The sequence below is a fragment of the Podarcis raffonei genome, chromosome 6, assembly GCF_027172205.1.
Source record: "Podarcis raffonei isolate rPodRaf1 chromosome 6, rPodRaf1.pri, whole genome shotgun sequence".
NCBI classification, from domain to species: Eukaryota; Metazoa; Chordata; class Lepidosauria; order Squamata; family Lacertidae; genus Podarcis; species Podarcis raffonei.
The window spans coordinates 92,741,569-92,767,965 of record NC_070607.1 but is presented as its reverse complement, the minus strand read 5'-3'; the positions used below and the strand labels follow the sequence as shown (position 1 = coordinate 92,767,965).

The 26,397-nt window shown below is 44.2% G+C and overlaps 1 protein-coding gene across 1 annotated transcript in view; it reads left to right on the top strand.

Annotated features, from left to right (window-relative positions):
- Positions 1-26,397, top strand: part of MYT1 (myelin transcription factor 1) — a 175,328-nt gene that overhangs the window by 79,518 nt on the left and 69,413 nt on the right. The window contains exons 3-8 of the mRNA XM_053391721.1: positions 3,525-3,579; positions 6,182-6,212; positions 12,374-12,436; positions 18,000-18,241; positions 20,380-21,165; positions 23,729-23,863. Of these exons, the coding sequence (XP_053247696.1) occupies positions 3,525-3,579; positions 6,182-6,212; positions 12,374-12,436; positions 18,000-18,241; positions 20,380-21,165; positions 23,729-23,863 (1,312 nt within the window). The remainder of the gene's footprint in view (positions 1-3,524; positions 3,580-6,181; positions 6,213-12,373; positions 12,437-17,999; positions 18,242-20,379; positions 21,166-23,728; positions 23,864-26,397) is intronic.

The window sequence follows — 26,397 nt, the reverse complement described above, 5'->3', positions numbered from 1 at the left end:
CCACAGGCCGGGTGCCACTACCAAGAAGGCCCTCTGTCTGGTTCCCTGTAACCTTACTTCTCGCAATGAGGGAACCGCCAGAAGGCCCTCGGCGCTGGATCTCAGTGTCCGGGCTGAACGATGGGGGTGGAGACGCTCCTTCAGGTATACAGGACCGAGGCCGTTTAGGGCTTTAAAGGTCAGCACCAACACTTTGAATTGTGCTCGGAAACGTACTGGGAGCCAATGCAGATCTCTCAGAACCGATGTTATGTGGTCCCGGCAGCCACTCCCAGTCACCAGTCTAGCTGCCGCATTCTGGATTAGTTGTAGTTTCCGGGTCACCTTCAAAGGTAGCCCCATGTAGAGCACATCGCAGTAGTCCAAGCGGGAGAGCATGCACCACTCTGGCAAGACAGTCTGCAAGCAGGTAGGGTCTCAGCCTGCGTACGAGATGGAGCTGGTAGACAGCCGCCCTGGACACAGAATTAACCTGTGCCTCCATGGACAGCTGTGAGTCCAAAATGACTCCCAGGCTGCGCACCTGGTCATTCAGGGGCACAGATACCCCATTCAGGACCAGGGAATCCTCCACATCTGCCTGCCCCCTGTCCCCCCAAAACAGTACTTCTGTCTTGTCAGGATTCAACCTCAATCTGTTAGCTGCCATCCATCCTCCAACCGCCTCAGTGGTAGAGTGCCAGCTCTGGGCCAAGAAGGTCCCAATTTCAATCTGTAGCATCTCAAGGTAGAATCCTGGCATAGCCAGGAGGGCAGGAGGGCAGTTGCCACCCCCCCCATCAAGTAAATAAATAAAAAATACTTAACTAACTGGCAAAACAAAACAAAAATTCTTTCCAGTAGCACCTTAAAGACCAACTAAGTTAGTTCTTGGTATGAGCTTTCGTGTGCATGCACACTTCTTCAGATACACTGGAAAAAAGAAAAAGAAATTTTTTTTGTTTTGTTTTGACTATGGCAGACCAACACGGCTACCTATCTGTAACTTAACTAACTGGCCAGTTGTATTGCAGGTAACTCAGTTCTGTCCCGTCCCCCAGCATAAAGCCTGCCCCCCCCAATAAATCCTGGCTACACCCATGCGTAGATTCCTGCCTGAAATGATGGAGAACTGCTGCCAGTCGGTGTAGACCAGTGTTTTCCAACCTTGGGTCTCCGGCTGGTTTTGGACTGCCAATCCCATCATCCCTGACCATTGGTCTTGATAGCTAGGGATGATGGGAGTTGTAGTCCAAAAACAGCTGGAGACCCAAGGTTGGAAAAGACTATACTGAGCTAAAGGAACCAATTGTATGACTTGATATAAGGCAGCTTCCTGTGTTCTACACACACACACACACACACACACACACACACACACACACACTCCAGATGTGTCAAATCATACAGCCATAGCAATGGAGTGTTTCATGACAAGGTTAGCTAAGCTATCAGGTAAGTACTGCATCTGACCAGAGTAATAATAATATGAGTTCTCAGGAGTGTCCTCGCAAATGCTTAACCCATTCAACCAACCTTTGCAAATATTCTAAACTTTTCAAATGTTGACCTTCAAATCTGAAATTCATATATGCTTTTCGACGGCAAATTTCTACCCCAGCCTTCAAAATTTGGGTGAGTTTTCTTGGTTATTTGTTGGCGTTCCTTGGTTGTTTTGATTTTGCAGGCGTGAAGTGTGAGATCTGTCAACTATCAAATGCAAAATTGCATCACACATCTGTTCTCAAATACGGTCAAAGGTCCATTGTCCTGGTGGGTGAAGTCTTGCTCCCACGCCTCCTTCTGACAGGAAGTTTCACTTCCATCCTTTCAAGATGGAATCTCCCTCTTTAACTCACAGAAGTTATTGTTGACTCACAGAAATAATATTGAAATCAAATATCAAAGTCAAACACCAAGTGTTGAAATTAAATCTTTGGGTGTCAAAGGCATATATCAAATATTTGGTGAATAATCTGTATATTTGGAGAGTAAATTCACTGCAGCTTTCTGTTGACAGCCATTTGTCAGGATTTCTTTCGGTATGAGTTGTCTTGGGGCTGGGGGTGGAGACCGAAAGATGGTAAAATATCTTATTGGTTCCAAGTTGGGCCTGCATTTCAGTCAGTAGATAGATCTATGTGACCTTACAGTGAATATGCTAATAGTTTCTGAGATTTTGTGATGTCTGTGTAACATAACCAACCATCAGCTGCCCCAGAAAACGTGGCTCTAGACTCCTGAACTGCACACTGCGATATAGTTATGCTTAATTAATAAATGTACTCCCAGCACTTGGAAGTTACAAATATTATTTATTCATGATGCTGTTCCTTGCTGAGCATCATGTTTGATGTCCCAAAATTAGAGAGGATATTTGAATGGATCGGCCTCTCTAGGTAAAATTTCACTCTGTGCAACCTTAATTGTCTGCTCGCTATAAAGGTCTGCAGAAAATCTGAAAGCGTGCTATCACTTTTCTGGCCCACACTTTAATAGCTGAACAGAGAGAACCAAAGCAAATGTTCTTTCAAAGAAACCCAGTGAAATTTCTGTCAAGGGGAGTGCGATGACTCATTCACACAACCATTTTTTTCCCCAGCCTGGTGGATTTTATTTGAGTTGGCATTATCTATCACATCCTGAACATACATGTGGTGTATCTGAAGAAGTGTGCATGCACACGAAAGCTCATACCAAGAACTAACTTAGTTGGTCTTTAAGGTGCTACTGGAAGGGAAAAAAAATTTTGTTTTGACTATGGCAGACCAACACGGCTACCTTTCTGTAACTGAACATACATGGTTACTGCATCTTGTCTCCATAACCAGAACATTATTTTGTTTGGTTTGCTTTTTTTGTTACTAATCTGCATCTCTGTGAGAGCATATCCAAGAAAATAGACGCAAAGCTTATACAGTGGTACCTTGGGTTAAGTACTTAATTCGTTCTGGAGGTCCGCACTTAACCTGAAACTGTTCTTAACCTGAAGCACCACTTTAGCTAATGGGGCCTCCTGCTGCTGCCGCACCACCGGAGCACAATTTCTGTTCTCATCCTGAAGCAACGTTCTTAACCCAAGGTACTATTTCTGGGTTAGCGGAGTCTGTAACCTGAAGCGTATGTAATCCGAGGTACCACTGTACAGCAAAAGGTCCAGAAGGAAACAGATGCCGAAATATCTCAAAATGTAGTCTAGTGGATGCAAGTTTTTCCCACCTCACCCCAGTTTGTGACACTATGGTTGAGACAACCAGAACATCATGGTAAACCTGTTCACACTTATGGCTTGCCATGTAAAGATGTCCCCCCCACCCTTGTGTGCCAAACTGAGCCACTGCTTTGCTCCTGTGACATTCTGCCCAAGTGGTGGTCTTCTTGTTTATCAGCCATGAATGGAGGCAGTTTCCCAGACAGCTCGTGTCTTAGAACTTTTCCGCTTGCCTTTGTGCAATCCAAGCTCATGGTTTCCAGGGGCACATTAGCTTTGATTGCAAATTGTTTTCATTAAATAAAATGTTAATTCTGTTGTTGTTTGATTCCAGATGAGTTTAGAGAATGACGATAAGCGAGCACGTACACGATCAAAGGCAATCAGAGGTGAGCACTTTGTGGAATTATGCGCTCTGGCAGTTAAACCTGGCTCTGTGGCTCTGTGTGGTTCATCAAAATGCTTCTGTCTCTGAGGCCAACAATCTTGATCTTTTTCTCTCTGTGTGTATGTGTTTAAACGCTGCACACACATACCCTCCTCAACTTTTCCCAGGAGATCTCTTCAGAGAGTGACTCACAGGGACACTCAAAACATTTTCAATCCACATTCTGATTTCCCCTCTCCCTTCCCTCTCCCTTCTTTTAAAAAACAGCCTCGCATGCTTTGCTTCATAGAAATCTTGATAGCTTCAGATCACTTTTATCACATGTGCTCAGCCGGAGGCTTTGAAGTCATACATCTGAGAAAGCCAGAGAGAGACTGTGCATGTTGCAGAAGCAAACAAGGCTGATGTGGTGGGAATTTGAAGACAAATGACTTGATAATTTGAGGCCTGATTGCTATTTATTTTCTGACTTTGAAAGCAAAAATGCCTTCGTGTATTTCACCTGGCAGAGGGAAGAAATTCTGGCAAATAAAACGGGGGTGCCACATCATTGCCTTGGGCAAATTAATTGGTTTCTCATTTCTGAGTGAATTGTTCATTGTGAGTGTGTACATTAGGGAGAATATCAACTGAGTGGTATATGTGCATAATAACCAGCCATTGTACACATTCACCAGGCCTCATGGAGAATGTGCACATAATCTGTCCTTAAAGATGGAACTGTACACATTTCCCAGTCAATGCACACAATCTCGAACAGGTCTTGGAGATTATGCATATATTGACTGAATTTTTTACATTATCCAGTCATTACTCATAATCCCCAGTAGGCTTTGAGGAATGTGCAAAACTAGCCTGCATTCTGTACATTTTTCAGGCAATGTGCACATTCTCAAGTCAGTATGCATAGTCTCTAAAAACCATGCCTTTTCCCACTATCTCTAGTTCAGAAGTCGACCTCATGGGCTGCTTCTGACCCACTGCCTAATTTTATATGGCCCACAACACATCCTTGCACCGATCAGCTGAACAGTGGGGGGAAAGGGTGGGGCTCCAGGAAAAGAGTATATTTTTTTGCAGGCCAGACTCATTTTCACCCCTCAGCTGTTCCTCAGTCAACTGAGCAGCACAAGGCAATCACAGGGAGAGGAAAGCTTCCTTCCCATGATGCGCTATAGCAGCATGGCACAAAGGGACATGGGTGGCACTGTGGTCTAAACCACTGAGCCTCTTGGGCTTCCCAATCAGAAGGTCAGCAGTTCAAATCCCTGTAATGGGGTGAGCTCCCATTGCTCTGTCCCAGCTCCTGCCAACCTAGCAGTTCGAAAGCACGGCAGTGCAAGTAGATAAATAGGTACCTCTCCAGCAGGAAGGTAAACAGTTTTTCCATGCACTCTGGTTTCCGTCATGGTGTTCTGTTGTGCCAAAACTGGGTTAGTCATGTTGGCCACATGACTCAGAAAGCTCTCTGTGGACAAAGGCCGGCTCCCTCAGCCTGAAAGCAAAATGAGCAACGCAACACCATAGTCGCCTTTGACTGGCCTTAACTGTCCAGGGGTCCTTTACCTTTTTATATAGCAGCATGGGGTCAATCATCACGGGACTCTCACAGGAGGGAAGAGTTGGCTAACTGAGCAAGTTAGCAGTCTCTGTACTGTAATTGCAAGATATGTTCCTCAAAAGCCAGCTGTAAGTCTCGATCCCAGTGTAAGGTCTCCTCCATAATATGTAGGATAACTTAGCTGTATCGTGGTATCATCACATTTTTGTACACACACACAAGCAGCCAATGAAAGGGAGCATTATGCTATTGGGGCATGAGATAAGTGACCCTACATATAACAGGGGAGGAAATGTAGAGCCCGTGCTATGCAAGCAGAAGGTCCTGGGTTCCATTTCTTGCACCTCCCATTGGAATTAATCAAGTAACAAATGATGGGAAGGTTCTCAGACTGAGATTCTGGAGACCTGCTGCTAATCACACACAAAACTGTTGACAGCCATGTTGGTCTGTTATGGCAGGAAATCCAAATGCCCTAGTAGGTTCATACTTTTTTAGAGCCAACCACAGTGTCCAGGTCATCAGCAAGTTATTGTGTTGCCCGGAACTGTTCTTGAGACTAGATGTTTAAAAAATAGAGGGAGGTGAGAAACTGGGGTGGGGTGTAGGGCATGGTATTAAAGCCCTGAAGTCTGAAGGAGTTAATGGTCATAAAATGGAGTCGGTGGGAATTATGCCGATTTAATTAGACTAGCCACTCATAGGTGATAACAGATTTCACTAAGGGTAGACAATACTGGTTAGATCAGGGTTCTTCAATATTGGGTCTCCATATGTTCTTCGATTGCAACTCCCAGCATTCCTGGTCTTTGGCTAGGGGTGTTGAAAGTTATAGTCCAAGAAAATCTGGAGATCCTGGGTCAAAGAACACTAAACTAGATGGATCAATGGTCTGATTCAGTATAAGGTGGTTTCATATAACGGGGGTGTTGTTTTCGGTGGCTAGTTCCACCTGTAGAAATTGCCAGAAGGGTGACATCTTGTGTGACTTTTCTTTTTTCTGCTTTGTTTTCGTTTTCTTCTTCTCCGTCTTTCTCCACAGTGCCTACAGAACTCATTGGCCAGGAGGTGAGGTAAGGAAATTTTCTTCTCAGCAACTCAGGGCTGATTCACATGTGCGTGTATTTCACCCAATTAACAACAACGATTTTATTATTTATACATGACTCTGAGCTAAATGTGTGCGTTGTTCCCCGCTCGAGAATTATTGTGTCTGAGGTGATGTGAGCTGATATGGAAACTCAGCCATCTCTGGTGTGGGATAGGTCTCTCACAAATGCTACGCATCATCACTTGGTGTTGCTTGAAGGCAACTTTCATTTGGTCAGGGAAAACAACAGGCTGCCACTTTTTAAATAGGAGATCAACCAACTGGGATTTTAAGGGGTACGTGTTGACTATGTACACACACACACACACACACAAATATACAGCAAAAGAAACAAATTATGACTTCAAACTAAAACAATGCCAAGGATGCTCATTTGCATCCACTGACAAATAAAGATCTAACCATCAATGCTTTTCAGTCCAATCAATTTCTTTTTAATATAATAATTTTTATTAAGTTTTCAATTTTACATTTCAAAATAAACTTTTTACAAACTTTAAAATATCCAGTGACTTCCCTTCTTCATTTTACATATCATACATTCCGGCACATTTTACTGTAACCATTCATATCAGTTTTCCACTTTTACATCAATCAAATATTATTTACACCTCTGAATTTATCTTAATGCTGCCAGCGTTTTCAGCTGTGTACAGTTATTTTCCATATAGTCAATAAATGCTTTCCAATCTTCTTTAAATATATGTTCTTCTTGCTCTCTTATTCTATGTGTTAAATCTGCAAATTCGACAACTTAAGTTGCCAATCCTCTTTAGTTGGGACCTCACACACTTTCCATTTTTGGGCTAACAAAACATGTGTCACAGTTGTTGCATACATAAATAAACTTTTCTGACATCTAGGGATTTCTGTCTGGGTTATTCCCAGTAAAAAGAACTCTGGGGTTTTTTTTGGGGGGGGTGTAATTTTAAACATTTTTTTCCAACTCATTTTTTTCAAACCATTTCCCAATATACTTTTACCTTTTCATATGTCCACCACATATGAAAAAAAGGTTCCCTCGACTTCTTTACACTTCCAACACGTATCTGATTCTGTTAGATAGATCTAAGCCAACCTACTCAGAGTTAAATACCATCTAGGGATCATTTTTAATTCTATTTCAGTGAGTAACGTGCAGTAAATTTCAAGTCACTTTTCCAAAGTTTCTCCCAGAGGTTGAAATCTATATTGTGTCCTATATCTATTGCCCAGTGTGTCACTGAAGCTTTCACAAGTTCATCTTTTGTTTCCCATTCTAATAAAAATTTACACATTTTAGACAGAAGTTTATCCTTATTTTATAAAAGTTATTTTTCAAATTGTGAGCTTTGGTCCAAAAATCCATTTTTAAATTCTAATTGAAACATATTGTATATCCAGTGATATTGTAGCCGATACGTAACTTGGCTCCTTACATTTTCCATTGGTTTCAGTTTGGGTTCTCCTCCTATAAAATCCAGCAGTTCCCTGTAGGTCGCCCACTGTCTATCCATATTAACTCTCTTAATTGTAATTGCCTTGATAGGAGATAGTCATAAAGGTGTTTTTATTTCCAGCAGATTCTTATATTTCTCCCAGACTCTATACAGATTCTTCCTAAGAATGTGGTTCATGAAACTCTTATAAATTTTAGCCTTCCCATATAAAAGACATGCATGTCAGCCGAATTTTAAATCTTGGCCTTCTAAATCTAAACTGTCTGCATTGTCCAATACAATCAATTCTTTTAACCAACACGAACAAGATGCCTCATAATACAATTGCAGATCTGGTAGTACAAAGCCTCCCCTTTCTTTTGCATCTATCAGTATTTTATGTTTAATTCTTGGCTTTCCCCCTGCCAGATCAATTTAGAGATATTTTCTTTCCATTCTTTGAAGCAGTTTGAATTATTTGCAATTGGAATTGACTGGAATAAAAACAGCATCCTAGGGTGTATGTTCATTTTAATGGCTGAAATTCTACCTAACAGGGAGAGTTTCGTTCTCCCCCATATCTCCAGCTCTTTTTTGAACCTCTTTCCACAATTTAATATAATTATTTTCAAATAGGTTGAGATTCCTTACTGTCAGCCAAATTCCCAAAAAATGGATCGTGTTGGGGTGGCCATAGCTGCACACTGCCAGCCATCCGGGGGGGGCGCAACTCTCCCCCATGCCGCTGTGGGAGAGCGATCCCTGCAGAGGCTTGGGAGTGAAGTTGCGCCCCTCCCAAGCCTCCTCGGGAGGAGAGGGATCTTCACAGAGGCTTGGGAGGGAAGCTGCGCGCCCGCCAGCCATATGGTTGGCGGGGTGCAGCTTCCATCCTAAGCCTCTGTGGGGGTTGGTCTCCTCCCGAGGAGGCTTGGGAGGGAAGCTGCATGCCTGCCAGCCTTATGGTTGGCGGGGCACAACTGGCGGGCGTGCAGGGAAAGGGGAGGCCGCTGGCAAAGCCGAGCAGCTCCCCCACTTGCTGGGGCTCCCCTAAGAGGCTGGCGCCCTGGCGCAACGCGCCACTAAGCCCTATGGGAAAGACGGCTCTGCCCTCATAGTCCCTTCCAACTCTACAACTCTACGATTTTAGGTGGACAAGTCAGTTGAGGGCAGCTTCCTACGCTTCTATATTCTTCCTGTGCTCCTCAAGCTGATCATGCATTGAGCAGCTTTAATTTCTGAAGCAGAAGGGGCACAAGAAAAGGCCTTGGTGGATAAAGGGTGCCAAGCTCTGCTATCCCCCAGCCAGCCCCAAGGGAAAGCTGTCGCCTCTTCCTCGCTGTTAGGTTGGCCAACTGCTCATCTGAGTATTAGCCTTTCATAACCTGAGGCTGAATTGTTTGGTGCTCTATAGCATTACCCGCACTCACCAGGGGCAGCACGGGAGAAACAGAAGCAGCCCTTGAAGAACTTAACACAGACCTGAACTCGAGAGCATACAAATTATAGGCTCACAAAGCCACCGAGCACTATTAGAAGCACACCAAGTGCGAAGGTTCAAGTGAGCTCCGTAAGCACAGCACAAATGATACAGGCTGTCTTTACTCTCCCCTTTTGATTAGAACGCTTCCTGCATCAAAGAGTAATTGGACCTTATGTGACCCAGCTTCCTAGGGTGTTTCTGCTCTGAGAGCCTGCTGTTTCTCTCTCAAGATACTGGGTTAGAGAGCGGCAGGCGTACCACTTGCCTACGTTTTATTGCTGAACACATGAGTGGAGGTGGTAATTGAAGCTGGCGACATATTTAAGGGGCAGCTCGGAGGGCCTGCACACAGCCATCACTGCAGCTGTCCTCTAATTGCCTGATTAACTGGACGATTAATCGACTAATTGAAGCCCAGGCTGCGTCTGCATGACAAAAGGAGAGGAGGCCATGGTAAAAGAAATTAGCAGTCTTCCAAGAAGTAAGGGAGAAATATCCAATGGGTGATGGATGTGAGTGCCCTTGCAGGACAAGGAGGAAGATGGTCTAGGCGTGCAGCAGAATGAGGGGAGTAGAATCCCAAGGTGTTGGGGAAGACTAAGCAAAGTGCCATTTTTTAAGGCTCCCCTACGATGGACAGAGTAGGTTTCTTTTTATGGAGACACAATTGCATGTGTATTGGGAGCACAGAGGTGGTTCCTGTCCTGGAGAGTGGCAAAACCTGGAGGTCACGTGGTGATTTTATTTTATTTTTAATAAGATCTCCAGCCACAATCATGCCCAAGTTGGGCGCAAAACAATAGTTCAGCAATGCCTTTTCACTGGTAGCTTGAACAGGTTCACGGGAAGAATGAGATATTGTTCTTAGACTTAGAACAGTGCCTGATTTGTAGAAAACAAATACACAGATGAAGATACAACATGAAACTTCGGGGCCATGAAACCCCCTACATTTTATTCAGCTTACAGACTTTCCTACGGGTTATGAGAAAAATTTCCATTCATTTCTTGGAAGCCAGGCCTGGAAATGGAGCAGCTCTGCCTAGCCAGGAAATCTGGCTGTGATCTTGCCTCCAAGTCCTACTTTAGTTGATCACCAATGCAAAACTATTGCCCTCTTTCCCAGGTGCCTTCCAAATGGACTTACTATTTTTGCACTGGAGCCCAGACTCAGGTGCTCTCCCCTACGGGAGGATGAGGTGGTTATGGGGAGAGAGAGTTGAGATTGGGCCCTGTGGACTATAGCCTGCCCTCTTTCCTTCAGCTCCCCAATGTAAGACTTAATTCATTCCCCAAAGACCACAGCAAACCCTAGAGACTTTGTATGAAAATAAAAATCAGGGTTTTTCCCACCTGCTTTTGTTCATTCAGTTCAAGTCACAATGTAGTGAAACAAAAGCCCCTTTTGCTTGTTCCACTGGAAGCACTTACAGAGAAAACTAGATCACAGCTGCTGCCCCCGTCATACATGCATTCATGCGAAGGTCCCAAATTACCAATGCATGTACTTACTGTATGTATGTTGCCTTTGCCCATGCAACTGCAAACCCTTAAATAGGCAAGTTGAATGACTGTGTGGACAATGCCTATAAATGTACAGTTTATATGCATGCAAACTTCAGCCAAATGTGCACGGTCAGCAGCAGCAAGCAGATGTGATCCCCATTTGTATACGCCAGGGGTCAGCAAACTTTTTCAGCAGGGGGCCAGTCCACTGTCCCTCAGACCTTGTGGGGGGCCGGACTAGATTTTGAAGGGGGGGGAATGAACAAATTCCTATGCCCCACAAATAACCCAAAGATGCATTTTAAATAAAAGCACACATTCTACTCATGTAAAAACACCAGGCAGGCCCCACAAATAACCCAGAGATGCATTTTAAATAAAAGCACATATTCTACTCATGTCAAAACATGCTGATTCCCGGACCATCCACGGGCTGGATTGCGAAGGCAATTGGGCTGGATTGACCCATGGTATACGCATTGCCCTTGTTTACACATGATGCTAAACCATGTTGGACTAGATGGGCTATTGGCCTGAGTTATGTTCTTAACTCATGGTTTGCTAAACAAACCAGGTCATTCTGTTGAACATGTGACAGAGGCTCAAATTCACCATTCTTGAAGCATGCAGTAGACTTCAGACTTGCCTCCCTCTTCTTCAAAGCGGCCACAAACATAAGCTTTTAATTCAGGTGAGCCACAGCTGATATCACCCAGAAGCTCAGGGTCCCAGGGTCCAGCTACATTTAGTGTGTCTGGGGCAGCCTATTATGCTGCAATCTCCAGTCCTGAGGGAAGGCAATTAAAATTAAATAGACTTTTACAATCATCGGAAAAGGGCAAAAAGAGTAGGCAGAAAGGTGAGCTGGTCCAATTGTTATGGGGGACAAATCTGTTGTTCATGGAGGTTAGAATTATGGAAGTGCATTCTGTATGGCAACAAGGCTGTATTTAATCGCATTTGCTCAGGAGTGGAACATATAGAACATTCCCATTTCACTGGAAAGGAAACTATTCTTCTCAAATCCTGAATCCCCTACATATAAGTTGGACCTTATGAAAATTCACAGAGGAACTGGGGTAGTAATTGGCCTCAGAGGAGGAAGCACAGTGGGAGCATCAAACAATCTGATGTAATCATTGTAACCACATCATAAATACCACAGTCATGCGCATCTGAACATCAGAAGTAGTTTTGGATGTATGAATGATTTCAGGATCCAGCACTGAAAGACATAGAGCTGCAGAGGAAGTCCAGTTGTGTGTGTGTGTGTGTGTGTGTGTGTGTGTGTGTGTGTGTTGGTAATAAATAAATAAAAGCACCATCGGTAGGAGGTGAGTGCAAGAGTTGTCTGGTTTTAAAAGGCTTGCTTTCACACATGCAAATCTTTAATTAAACCTACTCATAAAACTATAATGAACCGTTCATTTAATTAAATGGGGTGAGTCATTTCATTAATTTTTAGCAAACTGCAGAGCCGCTGTGTTGCCCTCATCTGCTGGAATTCAAAGGGAAGAGATGAACTGTTTAAAGGAAATTATCTTTTCTTGCATGGGGTATTTCAGTGGCTTCTTTGTTTTTCAAATGCACATGCGACTTGTTGGCTTTTGTTTAAACACGCTACACACTTTGATTTCGAAAACTTTGTTGTTGTTGTTGTTTTACCCCTTGAAGTCATGCCTGTTTTTGTTTCTTGGTTATGTCACCCTCCTAACTTAGCTGCCCTACTCCAGGATGTAACGGATCAGGACACATCCGGGGGAAGTACGCAAGACACAGGAGGTGAGTTTTGATCACAATCACCAACATGGCTGCCATTGTTGCCATCCTCATCAAATCATCCAACCTGTCACATCTGGAAGACATTACCTATGCCCTGCGTTTCTTCCTGACCTTTCTTTTTTTAAAAAATATACTTTTTATTAATTTACAACCAAAATTATACATTTTTAACCAAATTTTCACAAATTGTACTTTTGAGACTTCCTTCGATTTTTCTGGTAATCATCCATGTTTACTCCTAACTAAAACACATTTCCTTTTTTGCATTGCCTTTTGCCTTTCACCTTTTCCAATATATATTTTCCCAAACAATACATCTTAACCTTTACAGTGCTTCTTGAAACCCCACTAGCGTTGTTTGTAAATCACATACATTTTTCAGATAATCTACAAACTTCCCCCAATTTTCGATGAACTTTTGATTTTTAGAATATCTTATTTTTCCAGTCAGTTTATCTAGTTCCGCATAGTCTGTTAGTTTCATTCTCCAATCTTGAATTGTCGGTGTTTCTTCCTGTTTCCACTTCTGGGCTAGTAGGATTCTTGCTGCCGCAACTGCATACTGGAATAGCTTACAGTCTTTCCTTCTTATTTCTTTCCCTGTGATTCCTAAAAGAAAAACTTCTGGTTTCTTAACAAAAGTATATTTTAACATTTTTTTTAATTCATTATATATCCCTTCCCAGAAGTTCTTAACTTTCTTACATTCCCACCACATGTGATAAAGTGTTCCCTCCCTTTCTTTACATTTCCAACACTTATTGTCTGTTTATTGGCTTATTGGCTGCCATTGTTGCCATCCTCATCAAATCCTCCAACCTGTCACATCTGGAAGACATTACCTATGTCCTGTGTTTCTTCCTGACCTTTCAATTCATTGCATGCTGATTAAGGATGAGCAAATCTGTCAGTTTTGGTTTCTCTCAGTTTCTCACTTTTTCAGTCTTAAATTCAGGCCTCCGTATCAGTTTGTGATTTATTTTTTTAAGCCTTCGTGAAAATTCGTCAACATTTTGATGCCGATTTCTCCTAAGACACATTGTTGTATGCAATTTTGCCTGATATACGAAATATTTATTGCAAAGCATATTTTCCCAAACATAATGCATTTTTGTATGTTATTCTCGCTGATGTTATTTCTATGCACACTTTAGCTTAGTCCATGCATTTCTGTGCACATTGCTTGGCTAAAGAAGCACACTGCCAAATTCAGAGAAGTGTAAATATCGAAGGATGAATGGGTTATAGTCTGCATATTGTTTCAGAAAGTGCAAATTAGGTAGATTTCACTTTTAAATACAAACCAAATGCCTCCCAACTGTCTTGGGCTTCTCCAATATCACACTTGATGATAGTAGTCCATCCAAACTTTCCAATCAAAAATGGCGGCCATGGGTAGGTTAGAGATGGATATTTTTGACTCAGAAATTATTGATAGAGTTTAATGAAATAAAAAAAATATGCTATGGACAAAGTTGATTTGGAAAAGTGTTTCTTCCTCTCTCATAAAACTGCAGCTTGGGGTCAGCCAATGGAATCTGTTCAGGACAGATAGAATCATAGAATCATAGAATCATAGAGTTGGAAGAGACCACAAGGGCCATCGAGTCCAACCCCCTGCCAAGCAGGAAACACCATCAGAGCACTCCTGACATATGGTTGTCAAGCCTCTGCTTAAAGACCTCCAAAGAAGGAGACTCCACCACACTCCTTGGCAGCAAATTCCACTGTCGAACAGCTCTTACTGTCAGGAAGTTCTTCCTAATGTTTAGGTGGAATCTTCTTTCCTGCAGTTTGGATCCATTGCTCCGTGTCCGCTTCTCTGGAGCAGCAGAAAACAACCTTTCTCCCTCCTCTATGTGACATCCTTTTATATATTTGAACATGGCTATCATATCACCCCTTAACCTCCTCTTCTCCAGGCTAAACATGCCCAGCTCCCTTAGCCGTTCCTCATAAGGCATCATTTCCAGACCTTTGACCATTTTGGTTGCCCTCCTCTGGACACGTTCCAGTTTGTCAGTGTCCTTCTTGAACTGTGGTGCCCAGAACTGGACACAGTACTCCAGGTGAGGTCTGACCAGAGCAGAATACAGTGGCACTATTACTTCCCTTGATCTAGATGCTGTACTCCTATTGATGCAGCCCAGAATTGCATTACTTTTTTACAGATAAAATGCATTACTTCTTCACACAATGCACAATTCACCTGTGGAACTCACTGCCACACATGAGGATGACAGCCACTAGCCCTAGATGGGTATAGTAATAATAATAATAATAATAATAATAATAATAATAATAATAATAATAAATTTATTTATACCCTGCCCTCCCCAGCCAAGACTGGGCTCAGGGCGGCTAACACTAGATATAAAACAATTGATTGAAATACAACTTTAAAAACAAGATTAAAATACAACCTTAAAATGCAGCCTCCTTTCAGTAGAAACTCAAATCAAAAACTTTTTTGGGGAGGAAAACGTCAAGTCTTCACCAAGGCCAACTATCCAGACTGGTCCTACGCGGGCCAGAAAAAAGCCAGGGAAGTCCCCAAGTTGGAGTTCCATCACAGAAGGAGAAAGGGAAAAAAGAAAGAGGGGGAGGGAATCAAATTGATTCCAAGCCAAAGGCCAGGCGGAACAACTCTGTCTTACAGGCCCTGCGGAAAGAAATCAGATCCTGCAGGGCCCTGGTCTCATGAGACAGAGCGTTCCACCAGGCCAGAGCCAGTGTTGAAAAGGCCCTGGCTCTGGTTGAGGCAGGGGACAAATTAGCAGGAATATAAAAACACAGGAAGCTACTTCATCCTGAGTCACACTGTTGGTCCATCTAGTTCAGCTGACTTGCAATGGCTCTCCAGGATTTTGGGCAGGGAACATTCGCATCCCTGCCTGGAGATGCTGGTGATCAAACCTGGGACCTTCTGCATATAGGTCAGATGCTCTGCCACTGAGCTACAGCCCCTGGAGGCATTTTTTCTATCAACAGCTGGTAGACATGAGAGCCTCCATGTTCAGAGCTAGCATAGCTATGAGCACCAGTTGCTGGCAGTGAGGACGACTGTGGTTTCCGCACCTTCCTTGTGGACTTCCAAGTGGCTGGACACTGTTGGAAACAGGACGCTGAACTAGATGGAAATTTGATCTTCTCTGGCAGGGATCTTCTGACATTCCTGTGTTTTCTGGTAATCACTTCTGAGATCTTTAACAGCTCTGGGTACCAAAATGTGTGGTTACTAGGCAGCCACCAACTGCTTTGCCTTCCCCTTTTCCAGTACGGGAAAGAAGTTGTTCTGTGGCTTTGAGCTTAGTGATGCTAAAGGGAAGCAACAGCATCCCTAGAGCCTCAAAACAACTTTATGGGGTTGGTCTTGAGCTAGCATTGACCTCTCTTCAGATATTCTGGTATCAAGTCTCCAACAACAGTGACAGCTGCACTGAAATTGCTATGGTGTGAAATTTGGCATGTCACCTGACAAGTGACAGCTTGGATACCTGTCTCATTTAAAGCCAGCTCAGGAGACCTTGAAGAACTGGAGATCAGTTTATATATAGGGGAAAGGTTTAAGTGCAAAACAGTTTGTGCTACTCAAGAATGTAAAGCATGGGGAGGAGGGCTAACTTTTTTATTAACTAGCGCCATTTATCCAACACGGTGCTTTGCAAAGAAAAGGTTTGCAAGGTCCCTGCCCCAATGAGCTTACACTCTTGTAGACATAGAAAAACAACGTATGAAAAGGATGAAGCGTGGGATATGCATTTATTTCAATTACACATACTTTGGCTCAGTTATAGTACAGTATCAGGAGTACAGTGGTACCTTGGTTGTCAAATGTAATGTGTTCCGGGAATCCGTTTGACTCCTGGAACCATTTGAAAACCAAGGCGCAGCTTCCGATTGACTGCAGGAGGTTACTGTACTCTAGCGGAAACCGCGGAAGCCGTGTCAGATGTTCGGCTTCCAAAAACCGTTTGCAAACCGGAACACTTACTTCCAGGTTTGCGGCGTTCGGGAGCTGATTTGTTTGGGAACCAAGCCATTTGACAACCAAGGTACCACTGTACTACTACCATGGCACAAATCAGAGAGTGAGGATTATCCGTTGCTCCTTGACTTGTGTACTTTGGGTGGCATGTGTGAAAAGGCTCCAATGAAGGTACAGTGGTACCTCGGGTTACATACGCTTCAGGTTACATACGCTTCAGGTTACAGACTCCGCTAACCCAGAAATAGTACCTTGGCTTAAGAACTTTGCTTCTGGATGAGAACAGAAATCGTGCAGCGGTGGCACAGCGGCAGCAGGAGGCCCCATTAGCTAAAGTGGTGCTTCAGGTTAAGAACAGTTTCAGGTTAAGAACAGACCTCCAGAATGAATTAAGTTCTTAACCCGAGGGACCACTGTACTCTCCAGTGAGCAAGCAAATGAGGAGAAATTATCTTTGTCACTAGTGGCCCAGGCACGGTAAGGGGAGCAGAATACAATCAGAGAATAAGAAGATCCTGCTGGATCTGGAAAACAGAAGCAGGAAGAAGGGCTCCTTCCTTCTTCCCCGAGCATCTCTCATGGAGTTTAGCTCCAGACTCATTACATCAGCTAGAAACAAGGGGAATGGCTCGTTTCATGCCTTCGAATTGTTTCAATTAATCAGAGAGTGACAGTTTCATCACATGTCCAGAATGAAGCCATTACCTAAACATTGCAAATTAAGACACATGTACTTCAGCCAGTCTAGCCGGTTGTGTGGCGAGTTCCCGCCTCCCCCTTGGAAATAAAGACAAAGGACACCAGTATTTTAGGCTAATAGGCCACAACTTTATTGATTACAGGAATTGAGTGGTATTGGCTTAGGCATTGGTCCTATCGTCTAACCGGCTTCAGCCTGATTGCTTGAAGACTGGCAAGGGTTAACCACCAGTAGGGGGAGTCCTGCTGATGCAAATCAACTAGGAGCTCCCCGGGGTCACCGCTCGGGGGCGTGCCTTAGGCCCACACCTCCATAAGCTTTGGACAGGGCAATGCCCCCCGGAATCCTTTATTGGACTACCCTTCAATATGCGGGGCAGGTGATGGCGCTTCCTCCCCCCCACTGATCTGCATAACAATACCCTTACCAATGCCTAACCGCCAATGCCGAGGAAGCTGTGATGATTTGCTACGAGATGGGCGACAAACCAAATGGCTGGTGCCAATTTGCCAAGTGGAAAAAATTCCTACCAAGCCCCTTGATGGCAACCAACCGAAGTCCTTAGCAGTGTCAGAGAGCCAAACCTAAAGGGTGGGAAACCAGAGCAGCTGGAGCGGAGAAAGAGGGAAATCCTCAGCCGCGCCGGCCCTAAATAGCGCGGGCCAAGCCTCCCGGGCCAACCGATTGGCTGGCAAGGGAGACGACGCGGCCGAGGATTCCCTGATCTCGCGGAGGCTGCAAGCCAGCCCCCGTACACATGGGGGGAGGGCATGAAGCCCGCAACCCCACCACCTCTCCTGCTAGGAAGTGGCTTTAGCTCCCGGGATGCCAGTGCATTACAGTGACAAAGCTCTCTCTCCCCCCTTTTGTTTTAGTTTACAAAGTTGCCCCCTCGCAAAGAAGAGGAAACTTCAAGGTGCAGAAGCAGAACATCTGGCATCCAAGAGGAAATCCCACCCGCTTAAACTAGCCCTCGATGAAGGCTACAGCATTGACAGCGATGGCAGCGAAGAGGCAGAGGCGAAAGAGGAGTCTGTGACGGATGACTCCGAGGGCACGCTGGAGGAGGAAGAGGCAGAAGCAATAGACCAAGAGGAGGCCTGTCCACCGGAAGAAGGTGCCTTATTTCATTATTGGCTCGACTGCAAAGATTTATTTCGTGGGTAGGGATAAGAAAGGGAACGTTGACAATCGATAGAGTGAGAGCTCCTCTAAATAATACGTAGATGCTGTCATGGTAGGCATAGAGGACATGCTAGCCAAGGAAGCTAGACATAAACTTTATCGGCTCTCACAAATCTAACAGGAAACTCCTGACTCCACCCAGAAGATGCAACTAAGTCCAGTGCCTCCTAGTGACTAAACTATATAATGACACTATCCACATATCTCATTTGGTTGGAAGTCGCTTCAGGTTGCCTTGGGCAAGATAAAGCAAATAAAGATAACAAATTTTAGTAGTAGCAGTAATATTTTTTTAAAAAAGGAACATTTAAAATGTGGAACATTTGATGCTTCAGGTATTCAGCCACGAATCTCTAAACCTGAAAGGTTTCTAAATAACTCAACCAGAGGAAGGTACAGTCTGAGTAGTAACATTGCTATGGGTGGAATGAAACTCACTGGGTGAGCTTGGGCCAGTCACTACCTCTCAGCCTAACCTACCTCACAGGGTTGCTGTGGGGATTAAATGAGGAGGGGCTCCTTGCAGGAAAAAGTCGGAAAGAGTTGCAATAAATAAAATAAAATAAACTCAACATCATGCTATTTAATTTTAATTACTTCCAATATTCACGAGACCTTTGGTGCCTATTTTGCACTATCCACGTTGTGCCTGGGGGCCGGAGGGGGAGACAGACATACCTTTCGCTTGACCCTAGTTACAGTAATGGTACTGCCGTATGTGCTTTCAACATGTTACCAATCCATTAGCACCTCTTCTGTCATTAGCCACTAGAAGCTTTTCATTAACTGCAATGGGCACCAGTTCACCCAAAGACTCGTTGGCACAGCAACGAGAGAACTATTGGCAATAACCAAAGTTATTGCCGTGCTTAGCTTGGGGAGCCCAGATTCATTGCTTTCCCCCATGTAAATGAAGGCAACGCTGTATGTTTCCATTGACAACATCCTTCCGTGTGATATTTTCCGCACATAAATATCAGTCTAGAGAGGCATTAGACAAAGCACACAAGTATCTAGTTGATGACTTCTGGAGCCATCCTGTGGAAAATAAATGTCAGGCACTGATGTTCATCTCATCAGAGGGAACAGTTTTAGGAAAGAAAACGGTCTGTTTACCTGCCATGGCTGAATGCTATAAATATGGCCACACCAGGAGTGTAATAGCAAGGCACGGGTTTCAATAAAACCTTTAATATGGGCTATTTAAATGTTTATGTGGGGGGGGCAGCTATTTCTTCCCTGCTTAAGTTGGGTTGCCACTTTTCAAAAAGTGTGGGGGGCAGTTGGACATGGGTTGCCATACGTCCAGATTTTCCCGGACATTTCAGCAATCTCCGTCCGGTCACTGATTCTAACAGCAGAATCCCGACGATGTCCAGGAAATTCTAGATGTATGGCAACCCTAGCTTAAGGGCCAAAACCCCAAGTCACAACAGAATATGGCACCCAGCCTGCTCCAGACCAGCTACAAGAGAAAACAACAAAGACCTAATGAAGAGAGCACAGGAAAGGTTATATTTTCTGAGAATCCTCCGGAAAAACAATCTCTCAAAGGACCTGTTGATGGCATTTTACCATTGTACTGTGGAGAGTGTATTAACGTATGGTCTGTGTGTGTGGTTTGGGAGCTGCATGGTCAGGGGAAAAACAATGCTGTCCAGGGTTGTAAAGACTGCAGAGAGAATAATTGGGTGCACTCTTCACACCTTGGATCAAATCTATGCTGTCAGGTGCCATAAGAAAGCTGCAAAGATAGCGCAGGATAGTGCGCACCCCGGAAATGATCTCTTTCAGCTTCTGCCTTCTGGAAGAAGGTACAGGGTTATAAAGACTAGGACTAGCTGCCTGAGAAACAGTTTCTACCCAAATGCAATTCTGGTTCTAAACACAGTATAAGGAGTCTCTATAGTATATTGTATTTTTAAATGGGGTTTCAGAGTTTTTAGGGGTTTTTGAAAGTCTTATGTAGATTTTTCAATTTCATTGTTCTGTATGGGACAATGACAATAAAGATATTGTATCATATCATATCTTATCAAGAAATAATTGCCAACTCTCTTTTATTTCTAGGCCAAATATCAGAAGGAACTCTTGCAGGCAAGGGGCAGGTGTCCAAAAGCGAAGGACAGGTCTCCAACACTGGGGAGGACGTGCACTTGCTACATGAAGGAGCAGCGGAGGAGGAGGAGGAGGAGGAGGAAGAAGAAGAAGAGGAAGAGGAAGAGGAGGCAGTTGAGGAGGAATGTGAAAAGGAGATCATCATCCAAACGGAGGATGCGGAAGAAGTCGTTGAGGTCACCAGTGAACGCAGTAGTGATTTGTGCCTGGAACATCAGGATGATGAGGTGAGCTATGAGGAGTCTTGCAAATTGCAAAAGGAGGAGGAAGACGAGGAAGAGGAGGAGGAAGACAATGAAGAGGAGGAGGAGGAGGAGGAAGATGAAGAGTATGAGGAAGAGGAGGAGGAGGAAGAAGAGGAGGAGGAGACATCGACTGCAGTGATCTGTGAAGAAGCTCCTCACACATCTCAGGACTCCCCAAAAACCCACTGTGAAGGACAGATAGTCGGCTCCAAGCCTGAGTATTCTGTCATTGTGGAGGTGAGATCAGACGATGACAAGGATGATGATTGCCACTCCCAGAAATCCACTGTGACTGATGAATCTGAGATGTATGACATGATGACCCGGGGAAACCTGGGTCTCTTGGAACAGGCCATTGCTCTGAAAGCTGAACAGGTTAAGGTTGTGAGAGAGCCTGGCCAGCAGCTGGCCGGGGAGCATGTGAAACTTTTCCAGGTCGAGGACAAGCAAAACAAAGCCCTGGACTCCATCAGAAAGAGCTACTACAGCAAAGGTGAGGACGTTGTCCTTCCAGTGGCAAATAAACTGCTATCCCCACCCCACCCTGGTGGCAATGAAAATGAGTTTGGTAGGGTCTGGGAGCCCCATTCCTATAGATCTGTAACATCTGGATGCCCCTGTGTCCCTTCCAGCCCACCGTTCTCAGGGCCCATGCAAAGTTTGAATGGTTCCAGTAAATACAAAATAATCAGAGGGTGGTGGAACAGAAGTAACTCATCTTCTGTCACGCTGTCTTTGTGAAGCCTAATGGGAAAAAGCAAATGGTCCCTGCAATGGTTTGGTCAATGGTTGTTTCTGTAACGGTGCTGCCATATTGTATTCTGCAACCTTCATTGGCTGCTGTTTTGTGTTGACCTCAGTACCCTACTGTGTGCTCCTATAAGTGACAAAGGAGTAAAACCTTCAGAGTCTGCATACGCTTGAATATCCCCCCCCCCACTCCTACTCTAGGGAGAGTGCTGCTCCCAGATGGGTGTTGCTTGTGGGATCAGTGTTTCTCATGAGTTTTTTGCAGCATCCAAATGAAGTCATTGTCACCCAAATGTCAACCTGTGTTTTTCCTGCATTTAATCCAAATTTACGCGGGTGGTGCTGTGGGTAAAAGCCTCAGCGCCTAGGGCTTGCCGATCGAAAGGTCGGCAGTTCGAATCCCCGCGGCGGGGTGCGCTCCCGTCGTTCGGTCCCAGCGCCTGCCAACCTAGCAGTTCGAAAGCACCCCCGGGTGCAAGTAGATAAATAGGGACCGCTTACTAGCGGGAAGGTAAACGGCGTTTCGTGTGCTGCGCTGGCTCGCCAGATGCAGCTTGTCACGCTGGCCACGTGACCCGGAAGTGTCTGCGGACAGCGCTGGCTCCCGGCCTCTAGAGTGAGATGAGTGCACAACCCTAGAGTCTGTCAAGACTGGCCCGTATGGGCAGGGGTACCTTTACCTTTTTACCCTTTCTGGGGGAAATCCGATAAGATTAAAAACAAAAAACATTTGTTGCCAGCAATATCTCATTGACCCATTAGCAGTCTTAAGCTCCTATCTGGAAGCACCTGGGGAATCTTCCCTCCATACAAGCCCTGCTGGATCAGTTGCCCAACATCCAGTCCAATATTCTGTTATCACAATGGTCAACTGATCCGTTGCCCGCAGGAACCCCACAAGCGATGATTGCACAATAGCTCTCCCCAGCTACTGGCATTTAGAGACACACTCTTTCATATACAGTAGGTCATAATGATACTGGAGAATAGAGTTTCCCATACACTCACTGGGACTATTCAGTGAAGTAGTTCACAAGAAGCTTTGGGGCAAACAAACACCCTAAGCATTCTTCATACAATTCTGATTCACCTGGGAAACTCATTGCCATTAGACATGCCAACAGACTCTAGCCCAGATTATCTTCTTCTTTCTTCTTTGGCGATCACTCATAGCCAAGTAAGATTGTCTTCCATAAACACAGTCTTAACAGTGAGTCCGTAAGTGACTGTGGAAGCCAATTCTGGATCCACACGTCCTTCCACAGTGGGGACATTGGTTCCCGGGCGAGAGTTGATCACGGTGTGGATTTGCCAAGCGTGCCTTCCTCTTAGCACCTTTCTCCCTTGCGTCTTGAGTTCCAGCGTCTTCAATGCCCATGACACCTTTGGTAAAGGCTGTTCTCCAACTGGAGCGCTCACAGGCCAGTGTTTCCCAGTTGTCAGTGTTTATACTACTTTTTTTTAGATTTGCCTTAAGACAGTCTTTAAACCTCTTTGGTTGACCACCAGCATTACGCTTTCCATTTTTAAGTTTGGAATAGAGTAGTTGCTTTGGAAGACGATCATCAGGCATCCGCACAACATGACCAGTCCAACGAAGTTGATGTTGAAGAATCATTGCTTCAGCACTGGTTATACCAGTTCATGGAAGATAGATCAATTGATGCATATGAGCCACAGTGGCATAAAATACACCCAGGGGGTGGGTGACTATCTCAATAACACCTTGCTTCCTAAGGATGTCTTGGGGGTTACCGTGGGTGATGCTGGATTAGAGTGATTTGGGATAATCCATCAATCCATTCCTTAAATTCTTTGTTCTTATTGCAATCCAGTAGCATAAGTGGTTACTTGCATGACTGCAGCTTAGATTGATCCATAGAATCAGACTGTAAGAAACCTAAACCTGCATATCAGCTTCCTTCTATCATGGGTTTTAGGGGTAGTGCTAGGTAACAATATCTGAAGAGCCACCTATCTTTCCCAGAGCTGTTTGGTACTATTGGCTGACTCTTTCCCACTGATCTTTTGTTGTTGTCGTTGAGATGTACATTACTGTCCCTCTGGACTGGTGTCCCACAACCTGGTGCCTGCCAGATGTTTTAGAAGACAACTGCCATTGGCGCCAACCACCATGACGGGCACTAGGTTGGGGAAGGCTGGTCATGTAAGTAAATTTCACCTGAAGTGAAATGCAAAAACAGATTCAGAGGTATTCTTAATAAGACTGGTTTGATTTTCTCGTGGACTTTTTTTGCACGTCTCATGATGTTCTTCCTGCACCCTCTCCTCCCTGCATTTCCTAGATCCTTCAAGACCCGAGAAGCGAGAAATCAAATGCCCAACCCCTGGCTGTGATGGCACAGGGCATGTCACAGGGCTGTACCCTCACCACCGCAGTTTGTCTGGCTGCCCGCACAAAGACAGGATCCCTCCTGAGAGTAAGTGCGACTTGGAGTTATTTACAGGACAGAAACGGTCCAGCTTCTTCTTTTGCAACAAATACTACTGCTGAATGAATGACTGAATGAATGAATGACAAATCCATCATCTCCAATGAATGTGGAGAAGGGGGACGGGGTGTTCCAGGTGCAGCGAGGCAAAGGTGAAAGTGGAAAAGAGAACAGAACAGTTGAGTGGCAGCTGAGCAAGCAGGGAAGGCAGGAGGGCCTGTGGCCTAGTTGCTTCTGCAATGTTCTGGACCAGCCTTTCTCAACCTGTGGGTCCCCAGATGTTGTTGGACTACAACTCCCATCACCCCTAGCTAGCAAGGCCAGAGCTCAGGGATGATGGGAGTTGTAGTCCAACAACATCTGGGGACCCACAGGTTGAGAACCGCTGTTCTGGATGCTTGAAGGCCAATCCCATGCCTGCTTACTTGGAAATAAGTCACATTTGAAGAAAATGGGATTTGCTTCCAAATACAAAGGACTGCGCCCTTCGATAAAGTGATATCTTCCTTAATATGCTTGCATGTATGCAGGAAGACCCAAATTAATATCTGTTTTCTCTAAGCAGGCATAATTTTGCAATGCAGTAAGCATTTAGGCTGTTATACCAACCGCTCAGTATGTCTGCTTAGTCATGAATGAATTTCAAAATGAGAAAGTCGATTTAAATCAATTGTTTACACCGAGCAGGTGTAGTTTCCTGGTTATTTAAATCATGGTTTAAAACAATAATTTAAATGGACTCAACTTAAATCAACCCACCTGCAATCAAAATTGGGCCACATTCACTACATTTCCAATGCTTTCAATGGGCAAACATGTTTGCCCTCTTGTGGAACAATGTCTGGAAAATCGCCAAAAGGATTTTTTTAAAAAAAATTGCTGCCCAAAATGTTTTTTAAAACTACCCATCCCCCTTTTAGCTCACCCATATATTCAAAAAAGACATGTCAATGGCTTACAAAATGCCCTTAATGTTAATTTGTGATCTCAACATCATTGTACTCGTTTATGCTAGGCACTGTAGCACACTGGTTAAGAGACTGAGCTGTGAGCTAAGCTAGTTTTTCACTTCAGCTATGAATTCATTCAGTCGCCTCAGGCAAACCACTGTCTCTTAGTGCACACCCACACAAGTTGTAAGCTAAAGGAAGTTGTGTGATAAGCCTTTCCAAAAAAAAAAACTTTGAGAAAGTTCTTTGGGCACCTTCATGTTGGGGGGTTCATTTTCCCTCTCCCACCCCCCAACCCCAAAATGGCCAAAAGCGAGGATTGCAACATTTTTTCCCATTCCTCTGTTTTCAAGGGAGAGGGTGCTTATGCATATACAGTACTTAACTGTCTTCCAGTGAATTAAGTGGAATTTCAGACTGATCAACTTTTGCTGAATTCGGCTGCTAGCATTCATAAGATAGTTGCCATAGCTCTCAGCCTGCTACACCCCTGTTTCCTTAAACACAAAGTGAGGATAAGCCACCTCTGAAAATACAGTTTCTTAGAAAGTATTCCATCTTGTCTGGAATGAATCAGACACTTCATTCATACTGATTTCCATGAAATGTTAAAGAGGGAAAGAGAGATGTTTGCAAATTATCTTTTCCCTCTTTTTAAAAAATGCAAACAGTATGTATGAGGCAGGCATGGCAAAACACAAAGGAAATGGAAAAGTCAACTTTTTCCTGCTATTAAATATAAATTGGTATTGGAAAGTTTCATATACTTTCTCCCCAAAGGGCAAATGTTTGTTATTTGTGGGTTTAATTCATGTCTTCATAACAACATCACAGGAATCGCTGTGTGCATATATGAAAATAAAGTGAAAATCTGCCTTATCAGTTCACTTCAAAGGTTTTAGACTTGAGGGGAAATGAGACAAGGGGACATCAGTTATTTTCTCATATGTGTGATTTTTTTAGAAAAAAGAACTGAAAAATAAATTAATTCCTTTGCTTTTAAGGTCATCACCGCAGGAGGTAGTAATCCTAAAGATTAAAAATATTTTTAAAAAACAAAACAAAATAAGAGACTATAGATAATTCCAAATGCTTAAAAGTACCTGAAACGGATAGGCAGGAGAAGCGCAATGTAGTAGGAAATAAAATAATAATAAGACTTTTTTTTATTTTTAAAATTCACGTTTAAACTCATTCTATTATGGGACCAAGACACCTTGCATGTGGCTTCCAGGGCAGGGAGTTCTGCAGAGAGGGTTGGGCTTTGGGGCACAAGCCCAGGGTTATGCAGGCTAAAGGTAAAGGTAAAGGGACCCTTGACCATTAGGTCCAGTCGTGGCCGACTCTGGGGTTGCGGCGCTCATCTCGCTTTATTGGCCGAGGGAGCCGGCGTACAGCTTCCGGGTCATGTGGCCAGCATGACTAAGCTGCTTCTGGCAAACCAGAGCAGCGCACAGAAATTCCGTTTACCTTCCCGCCGGAGTGGTACCTATTTATCTACTTGCACTTTGACGTGCTTTCGAACTGCTAGGTTGGCAGGAGCAGGGACCGAGAAATGGGAGCTCACCCCAT